Source organism: Channa argus, chromosome 11 (assembly GCF_033026475.1).
Source record: "Channa argus isolate prfri chromosome 11, Channa argus male v1.0, whole genome shotgun sequence".
NCBI lineage: Eukaryota > Metazoa > Chordata > Actinopteri > Anabantiformes > Channidae > Channa > Channa argus.
Window position 1 is genome coordinate 18937895 of NC_090207.1, and position 10337 is coordinate 18948231.

Below are 10337 nucleotides of genomic sequence, written 5' to 3' on the forward strand. Positions count from 1 at the left end.
TTTAGCAGGCCCAATTTCTATTGATTCAATTTCAGAAATGCTACTAATGTTACAGTAACACTCCTTAACTGGATGCTGGGCCTTCTCCACCTTGCTCTGCAAAAATACTGCTGCAAGTGGATAAAAATAACCAGCATCACAACACCTACGGAAACAACACTGAATGACCCAGTCAGTCTTAAAGCTGGACACAGAGAAGTCTAGGAATATGGAGACTCAAACCAGGATCTAGAATAAGAAGACAAAAGCGTAACAACCAATGATGCAAGGATGTTTTTTTGGCTATGTTTGGGTAACAGGAGGTTGATACCAACAAGCAGAGCTACAGTCCTTTAATTTTATTTTAGCTATACTTTATAAATATGAGAACACATTTAACATTATTTAGTGGTACATGAATTATATTACTTTGTTGTACAGTTTAGGAAAAAAAAAGAAATCAAGCATTTGTGATGAACTTTAAGTCTGTTCTTTAAGATTCATTAACAGAAAAATGGTTTGTCATCTGTCAAAACCACTGACAGAACGCATATATTTACACTATATCAGCCAAAAATCTCTCATTTACAGTAGACACATGGTCAAGAGGTTATGTTACAGCTACAAACACCACTGTAAATCATTAAAATTACAATTTATATTTGTTGACGAGCACAAGACAGCTGACCTTCTCTGTGAAAAACAAACTATAATAAACGTTTCCCTCTGTAAGTGTGGAACTGTGCCAAAACTAACAACTGTGTAGACAGAATTTGGTCATACATATCGAACAAAAAATTTTAAATAAAAACTCAATTTATAAAATAATGATATAAAAATACACGTGTATCTTAGCATGTTTGTGTGTGTGTGTGTGTGTGTGTGTGTACTTTTAACAGTTAAATTCACAGAACGTAATTAACAGCGTATTAGATTAACTATGGAATATCAAGTAACACACGCAGCAATGGCCTTAGCTAGATAATGGCACTTGCCACATTATGGTTAACCGTCGATGTAACGTTGATGGCAACAATATCTACCACCGACAAGAACCAGCTTAAAAACATGCAACGTTTGTAATGCGAGAAATGCACTCTCACTGATAATACTAGTTAGTTCCAGCTTTATTTTACTGCGGTGCATGGAAATATCGAGAATGAAAATAAACACTGATAGCACGAAGTTTCTACAAGCGTCAGTGTGAAGCCCCTGCATGTTTCCTTTCAAAATAAAAATCCACTCCAGATAAAGCAACATGCACAATCAACCTACACGAAACAACATGCTCTTCATTATACCTATTGTTTTACATCAAGCATGAGACAAAACAAAGCTTCATTATGTTTAGAACCCAGATACAATATACTATTTATATGATCACTGTACCCAGTATACTAAAGTATGCAACAATTCTACTATTACTTCTCAAATAACACCAGAGGCTACCAAGTCCCCCTTAGTTACGCTGCAATTTGCAAGACCCAAAAATGTATACTGTTTGACGCAATTGGACAAGTTGTCTGTATACAAAAGATGCTGCACGGATACTACTAATAAAGCTGATGCTGTGTGACCTGAGGCGTGTAGTTTGTAAACGTTTCTGAGTTACAAATTACAGCGGTTGCGCTTACATGACATGTTTTGAATGTGATGCCCGGAAATGAGTTGACAAGGGCTACTAGCTGGACTGTGGATCAAAAACAGGCAGGGCAGGAAACTTAAAAGACAGCGTTACCGTTATCATTAAGCGGTGTTGCAGCATTGTGTAAAAACATAATATATATTAAATTTAAAAAAACAACAACACCCTAATCACAGTAACTTGTGTTTTGCGTGTACACCAGTGTGTGTGTGTGTGTGTGTGTGTGTGTGTGTAGGAGCGAGAAGGCTTTTACCCACCTCTTGCTCGGTGTCCCCCTGTTCCGACACTCCAATTTCACTAGGCAGTTCGGCAAGATCTGTGACCCGAATAAGTCCGTCGTGGAGGAAAATCGTCTCCTCCTTCACCGAAAGCCACTGGGATGAATCCACAGCCCCGGAGCCCATCGCTCTCTTCTCCGACAACGATGCCAAAGGGGACGAACATTAAAAATTCAGTGACAGAACGATAGAAACGCCCTAGCTAGCTTACTACCGGACTACAATAACATAACTGCCGTCACCTTCTTCTGTGACAATGGTGTTTAGCAGGGCAGACAGTAATGATTTGGGTGTTAGCTAAGAGACAACAGTCAGGCAGCGAGCAGTCTGTAGTGGCAGGTCTTCTTCACATTACATGGGTACTCGTGCCGTGCTAACGCTGGCTGCTAGCTAGCGTTAGCTGTCTGGTATGGTTTACAGCTAGCTGCAGGCAGAGCTAACTTACCGTACGGTATCGTTCTAACGTTAGCGAGCAGGGTGGGCGTGACACCGGGACTAAATCCGTTATTGTGGCACCATTAGAACAACAGTCTTTTCAGGACGACGACTGCCTCTGTCGTAAGCTCATTTCGCACGTAAAATCTGAACGCAGACAGCTCCGCTAACAGTCAGCCGTTCTGTCGGTGGCCGGAGAAGATAATGAGCGTCTCCTAGCTGTCAGTGCGACGCCATGTTTCCAAGGCCAACTAGCTGCTCCCAGCATGCACCGCGGCCCAGAATAGCTGTCAAATATTCATGAGTAGAACAGATAAACGTGTTCATGTATTAATGGCAGAAAAGAGCAAAACATCTTTAAAAGTTATGGTGTAAAGTTGTATTGCAGCTTATAAAGACAAAGTCAGGAGAAGGAGTCATAGTCACTCTTTTGCTGTGTTGTACATATAGACGGCACTGGAAATAAATAGTTTCATCTTCGTTCTCAGCTGTATGTCCCTTTGTAAAGTAAAGTACACTGAACGTAAAACCGACTTAAAACACAGCAACGTGCTAAAACTCATCGATATACAATATAAAAATGTACAAGGCGTAAAGGCAAAGCAAAGTAAATTAACATTTTTAAACAATTGATACAAACTGTATGGAAATCATTAAGTGCTGCACAAAATCCATTGCCTTCAAATCCTGAAAACTTTTAGGCCATATGAAAGACCTATAGCTGTAAATTTGAACAGGAATTACTCTTTAAAATTGAATAAAACAGTCAGTCACATTTTCCAGTGTGATTATTTGCACTTTTGTATCACATAAATTATCATAAATTAACTTACATACATGGAATACGTATATAAAATATTTCAGTATTTTTTTATCACACTTTTATTTTACATAAGAAAAAGGAAACATAAAATGCCGAACTTATAAAATTCACTGTCCCTGCACATATAACAACTTAGTCTATAATCAAGCGAGCTGTACCATGATATCAGCTTCTCTTTTCAGCCTTAGGCATCGCTTAAAGAGGCGAACGGGAATCCCTCTTTTTCTGGTATTGCCTGATTTATGAACCTTGGTAGTGTCTTTTTCTTCTTTCTTCAGTGTTTGAAGTAGGTCAGAGGCTTCGGTGAAGCCTCCACTACAACTAGAAAAGAAATATAACCCAATATTGTAATTGTTTTATACAAAGGCAAAGTTAGTTAACACATTAGAGCAGTGACTAGGACTGCTGCAAATAAAATCTGTTTAAGATTGTCATGAATGAATATATTACTCTTTAAACCTTTGTCTGTGCTGGCATTTGTTCTCCTTTGACAGTTTAAGGCAGTACTGAGACACAAAATCCTTTAGTATCAGGGGGAGAGTACTTAGTTGGTCGAAGCTTTTGAATTGAACAGCCAAGCTGTAATATTGAAACAACACAAGCAGAGATTATTTACATCACATACAGTAATAAAAATTAGAGGCAAGTTAAACTGAATGTCTAGGATTAGAAACAGTATATAGTGATATGCATACAGAGAAAGCTATAGGGAAGGCCTTCCTCACTGTATATCACAGTACATACCATGAATAAGAATGAGGAATAATAGTCTTACCACACATTGTGTATGATAATGCCTACATGTGGTAAATACAATAGTAAACGACATGATCCATAGTGAAATGTAAACATAACAAAAATGTACTCTGAATAGAAAGGAATAAGGCTTCAAAGCAACTTGTTTAAGATCAAATTTGTAGGATGGAAAATATTTAGAGAATACAAATTCCTATAGAGCAAATTACACACAGCATACTGCACTCAGTGTCAGATTAACAATCACTCATTCTTTTGCTTATTTGTTTTTCTGTACTGCTTTTATAAGAAGACCTTCTTCTTTTCTCTCCTCCCCCTCTTTCTTCAGTTTTCTCTACTGTATTCTGGAGGACTTTGAACTTTTCATGCTACAGTGCAGAGATACCATGATGCTTCAAATACGCTATCTTGAAAAATATTGATATTCATTCCTATTTTCTATGCCATAGGCAAAACACACCTGGGGATCTAAAATTTTTAATTTTTATTAAAATAATATTACAAGGCTACAGAAGAATGTTTCTTAGTCTCATTTGACATTCCATCATAGTTTCTTTGTTTTTCAAATACAGCTTGGAGGATAGGCTGGTACTGTAAAGAAATATCACTGTTTTCGTTTTCCCCTCAGTTCTCTTTTTAAAAAATTAATTATCTAAATAATTTCAAACCTCAAATTCTTATTACCTCAAACTCTCTGCTGTCTGGTTCTTTAGACATCGAAATGTGTCTCTGATTTTAAAACAGACAAACATCAAGTATTAAGAATGGTTATAATTTAAACACTGCAATTCTGTGCATTTAGAAAGAAAATGTCAATTTTCATTTAGCTTGCATAGAAATGAAGGAGCAGTTGATCTGGATAGGGATTATTGGCATTTAGGATTATCCACAGCTCATTCACCTCAATGTTGTCCTGTCCTACACAGACTGAACACAGTGGAAGAAGTACAACCACAAGAGACCATGTTTACTGAGAAGTATAATAACTCACCTCCAAAGTAAGTAGTTAAAGTCTGGAAAACAAGTCACTGGATTTGTCGCTTTTTATCTTACGGTCTCCTAAAAGTTGCTATATTTGGTGAGAAAATGGCTAAATTGTTAACACACTATTAATAAGAAGACACAACTGAGTGAGTGAGATGTTGGGGCTGTGTGTGTGTGTGTGTGTGTGTGTGTTTGTGTGTGTGTCTGTGTGTGCGCATGTGCGCACGTGCATGCGTGTCTGGACTCACAGTCCCCTCAACACAACATCTGGCCCTCAAAGTTGGTAAGAGTAGCTGTCATTCTCCTAAAAGAGCCTTACTCGATTAGGTGTCCCAGTGAGTCTATACAGTCTGATGCAAAAGTTTTTATCCCGTTATTATCAAATAGCAAAAGAATAAAATAATTTTTTTCATCAATTCAACATTTAATGCACTGAGCTTGTAACAATGTTCCCTCATCAGAAAAAAACTTTTTTAAATAAAAATCCTTAACTGTTTTTGTTACTTCTGATCATGAAAAAACATTTGTATTAACTGACTGTAAATTGTTTGCATTACGTTTGCATCCCCTTATGATGAAACTGCATGTGAGGGATGCAAAAATAATAAACCTATGGAAAGTTATTCCCCTTTTTTTCACTTGAATAGAACTGAGTAATTGTTAATGGTATTTATTAAACCTGTCCACCTATTTAGTAGGTACAACTAGACAAGAACAAAATTCTGCATTTTATTTAAAAAACATGTTGCCTTCATAGTTTTGTTTTTTTAGTTTTGTGAGTTATAAAAAGTACTCCACTCCACTCTGACCTCAATCATTATGAGAATGTAGTTACTGTGTTGGAAAAAATATATATAATTATGAAATATTGCAACAACAGTGACATTCTTGGCATTAGTCTTTTAACATAAACAGCATACATTTGTACTCCATTTACACCTTCTACACATACTTAATTTTTACTCAGAGTAAACTAAGGTTGCATATGTCAAGATGCAAATACTGTATTGGGGAGGAAAAGAAAGCTTTTACCGACTGGTGCAATTACAATGGTAGGCAGTCTTTGAGTCCAGGTTGAGCAGATCATACTTCTTCTCCAAAGGAGGGATTTTGTACCTACATTCATCCAGATGTTTGAGGCTTCCACACATGAACTGATTATCTACAGGATCAAAATAAACACAGGTTTTATTGCTTCTGTTGCAATAGTCTAAGAAAATAAAATTTCAAATAAAATTTCACATATGATTATCCACCTAAAACAAATTTTCACAATCACAAGCTTTTACTAAGCTCATCAATGGGGGAGGAAATCAACATTCTGTGCCACCTGTAGGTGGCATTACAATAAGTCATGCCCAGGACTAACCTTTCAAATACAATAATAACACAGAATTGCTTTGGGCCCTTTTAATTTATGAGCCCTAATCACCACCTTTCACATAAAATAATAAATAATTAGTTTAATACTGAGGTTTTAGTCTTTTCATCCTAATTTAAAAATAACATCACATATGTGCAATGGAAACCACTGAGTTCTGATATGATGCTTAGCTTGAATAAGTTTTTTCCATAAATATCCAACAAATCTGAAACTTCCCCATCTTGACCTTTGCCATTTCTATTTTTACTGGACTGTGAGATGCCTACCCTGACAGATGATGATGGGCAACATGCACACGAACACAGCTGTGAGATGCTGAAAACACATAAATTCTGATCTGAATGTTCTGACAATGGATTTCATTGACAGTGATCCAACATGACTCACATCTAGAACCACACATAAAAGGGATGTGATTTGAAAAGAATTATCCACACCTTCAAGAAAAGTATCCACTTGAAATCAAAGACTGGATTTGGGTGACTCCAGCATGTAACGTGAATATAACCTTAATCATTTCACTGGCTGTTGCAACATTGCACTTTATTGCTACCAAAGCAAGAATGTTATCATTATAATTGCTCAAAGCAACTCTAATGTGGTGACTAGGGGCATCTTATCCTGTCAAAGGCCCCAAAGACACGAAGGGGGCAGCAGCTGCTTGAACTTACCTGTCATATTGCGCAGTGCATTATTTTGTTTCAAGATTCTCACTTAATGCGTGCTTTGGGTTAAGGTATTGCCCGTGGGCTCCTGGCTTGTAATATGTTGCACAAGATAGGAGTCCATCTGCTTCTGTGGCTTGCTTGTGGCTCTTGTCTTTGGTTTTGTTGCAACTGGCGTTGAAATAATAGTTGTCTTCTTGAATTGCAAAGTCAGAAGCGTTGTCACATTTTTTGGTAATGAATTTGTAGTAATCTCAGGTATAACAGTGGCCATGCGAGGTGTTGTTTTTCGTTCTAAACAACTTTTGCAATGTGGCCAAAAAGTGTTATCCCCTAAAGGTGACCTGGATCTACAACAATGACGGCGCTTTGACACTTTTTTGTCAGTTGTCATGGATCTGGCCACTGCTGTGACTGCAGTAATGTGTAATTGAAGTTTTGGCTTCTGTGTTAAAGATGGGGTGCCATTTGTTGTAGATCTTTGTTGGTAAGTGTTTGTAGTCGTCTTTGACGAAGCTGACAGGTTTTTTCTTGTGCTCTTAGATTTTCCAACCTCTTTTTTGTTTTTTGTTAAAGTTCTACTTTTAGAATCATTTAAAAGACACACTTTTGTTGAAGAAGTAGTGTTTCGTGACCTTGATGTTGTGGGCATTTTGGAGGAGGCCACTGCAGAGAGTCTTTTACATGCCTTCCCTTTTCTTCTTCTTTGGTGGTTCGTGTCTCCCCTGGGTGGGTCTCTGGAGCCACATCTATGTTTTGTTTTGACTTTGGAGCTTCTGTTTAGTTTAATGACAGGCTTTTCAGTTATATGCTGCCCCTCTGTTGTTGGCTTGCTGCTCTCAGTGTTGTCTCCTAATGCAACATGTCTTTCAGTATCAGACGTGTTGTAAGAAAGAGAGCTTATGAAGACAGCATATGGAGCCTTTTTGGCTACTTTACACCTATAGAAAGTAAATATACATGTTAATATCAAGCCATGAAAAGGAGACTGTTTTTCAAAATAAAGGTATAAACAACACATTTCTTAGATATTGACACTATAAAAATAGAATAGAAATAGAATAGAAACAGAGCAGAGGCATGGCAGAGTGTTTTTCGTGATTTTGTAAGGTTTGGCAAACTCCCATTCTATTCTAAGCTGCAGGTGCTGCTCTAATTTTCCATCTAACTGTTCCTGCAATTATTACACCAAAAACAACAACGGTGTTTCTCTTACTTTCCCCACCAGTACATTTCAGTGCAACGCCTCTGTTGTTTGAGCTCAAAGCAGGGGACCCGCAGGATGTTAAAGAAGCTGTATCCAACCATATTTGAAATTGTATCATTCACATCCAGAAGGCACTGACGAAACCTGGTGAGAGGCAGAAAAAGAACAAGCCAAGGTCAAGCAACAGTCCAGTCTGCATTAGCACAAAAATGGTCTATAAATCTTTGAATGTTGCCCCACTTTGTCTACACCTGGGTAGCTCAAACAGAACAGATTATTATTACTGTATATGGGTAACCTGTCTACCTGGGAAGTGGATTCTTAAAAATGTGTTTCACCAGGAGTGAGAGTGTAAACACCTGACATGAGCCTGTAAGCACTAGATGTAAAAATTAGTTTGAATAAAGGTTTGTGGAGGCATAAACACAAAGTGGGTGGCTGTAGCTAGTTGGTAAGCCAGTTGTACACAGACCATAGGGTCAGTGGTTTGATTCCCAGACCCTCCCGGCTACGTATTGAAGGCAAGACACTTAACCAAGTTGCTCCCGGTGGGTCAAGTGAGCACCTTGCATAGCAGCCATTGGTGTTTGAGTGTGTGTGTGTGAATGTGTAGCAACATTGTAAAGCGGCCATTTAAATTGTTATTCTGAGGGCTAATGCCAGATACATATTTATAACTCCTTGATAAATAGTAATATAATATGGCACTTTTTTTTATTAAAATGACTTTACAGTTAGATTTTATAAAACTAGTTTTTCAGTGGGAGGCACACTTTTATTACCAAGAAACATATGCAGCAACTGCCACAACATGTATACATTCAGCCTTGGAGGCTGGAAATACTTGGAATCCTGAGTATTAAATGTTTGGACTCACCTTTGGTCACACTCACAGTGTGAGACGGCATAGAAGTTGGGGTTGAAGACCCCATACTTCACCCTGAAAGGAGGGATAATATGGAGGCAGTGGTCGTGCTCACGGCAGCATCTATCCGTATTCTCAAACATTCCTATGCACAAGAACAAGATTTTATTTCAACCACATGTTAAAAGACAAGTTTGCATGCAATTGGGTCATCAGGCAGAGTTCCTTGTAAATGCTTAAAGACAGTTATTTGAAACTTAAAATGGTCGTAAAACCAAGACATCTCTCGAGATTCTTTAAACGTAATGATTCTTCATCATTCTCACCTAACTGTTCGTATTTGACAGCTCCGCTCCCCTTGCCGCACCACAGCGTCCCTGGCAATATCAACGCTCGCTTCCTCCTTATTCTTCCCTCCGTCAGGTTCCTTCTTGTGCGCCTGGTGAACTTTGGCGCGCTGGAGGTGACGCGTGCGCAGGGCGCATCCGAGAACAACAATTTACCAATATTGAACTTCTTTGCAACGTGTTGGTCCTGTGTGGAGCTTCTGTCGCAAACAGTGCGGTGCCTTTCCGTGACCAGTGGGTCGGTGTGTACTTCGCAAGTCAGCAGTTGCAGATCGTCGGACCACAGAGTGCAGTACAAGAGGCGCACACCACCAGCGGCTTCCTCTCGTAGAAATGCAATGCGCGTCTGTCTGCGATCGTCCAGACTCCATCTGAGACAGGAGTGTCCTGATCCGATCACATCTTGTGCTCTTGATAAAATAAGCGATGATAATGTGAAAACAAGTGGTAGGAATCTGCTTTGCATCTCAGTGCTAAAGGTGTGTGTAACCATACTGTGTATTAGTCCTATTAAGTTAATGTTTGAATAGAGAGATTCTTCCAAAGCATCGGTGTAGGTCTGCACCGACCGGGTTAAGGCGTATGTCTCTGGGGAAGGCATAGGCATGTGCAGTATTTACCTTCAGGGTAAAGGTTTTGTGTTGAAAGGGGCGACACTCCGCATTTTTGAGGATTTGCATGTGACTCTGACAGGGTTTGTCCTTGGCGTCAGTTGCTAGAAATGATACTGTATACTATATGATACTGTATTTAGGCAAGAACTGCATTTTTAAAATCCACCTAATTATTTTAAGACAAAAATGTAAAAGGTCCGCGGTTCTGAGAATGGCGTACATCTGATGGCACATTTTGTCCTCTTATATCCTCAAAACGTGCAGAGCTGCCATAACTTCATAACTTACACGTTCACAGCAGGCAGGTTCATAAGTGCGTCTAAATGGGTTAAATAGCGAGTGGCTGATTTTGAAT

General features: G+C 38.7%; 2 protein-coding genes across 9 annotated transcripts in view; both read right to left on the reverse strand.

Annotated features, from left to right (window-relative positions):
• Positions 1-2566, reverse strand: part of LOC137135671 (probable E3 ubiquitin-protein ligase HECTD4) — a 37038-nt gene extending 34472 nt beyond the window's left edge. For 5 of the 6 annotated variants that reach the window (XM_067520084.1, XM_067520082.1, XM_067520081.1 and 2 more), the window contains exon 1: positions 1882-2566. In XM_067520084.1, coding sequence (XP_067376185.1) covers positions 1882-2028 — 147 coding nt within the window. In that variant the 5' untranslated portion in view covers positions 2029-2566. The remainder of the gene's footprint in view (positions 1-1881) is intronic. The other variant, XM_067520080.1, reaches the window with a different exon arrangement.
• A 122-nt stretch (positions 2567-2688) lies between these two features.
• LOC137135673 (group 3 secretory phospholipase A2-like) lies at positions 2689-10268 on the reverse strand. Of its 3 annotated transcripts, XM_067520089.1 has the most exons (7): positions 9348-10268; positions 9034-9166; positions 8166-8300; positions 6956-7890; positions 5933-6062; positions 3620-3739; positions 2689-3481 (listed from the first exon to the last, which is right to left on the reverse strand). In XM_067520089.1, exons 4-7 carry the CDS (start codon positions 6960-6962, stop codon positions 3304-3306), a joined length of 435 nt encoding a protein of 144 aa, XP_067376190.1. In that variant the 5' UTR covers positions 6963-7890; positions 8166-8300; positions 9034-9166; positions 9348-10268; the 3' UTR covers positions 2689-3303. The 3 variants fall into 3 exon arrangements, 2 of the variants coding, with proteins under 2 accessions (XP_067376190.1, XP_067376189.1); XR_010915477.1 differs by having other exon boundaries at positions 3620-6062; XM_067520088.1 differs by lacking the exons at positions 2689-3481; positions 3620-3739; positions 5933-6062 and having other exon boundaries at positions 6505-7890.
• Between the last annotated feature and the right edge of the window lie 69 nt (positions 10269-10337).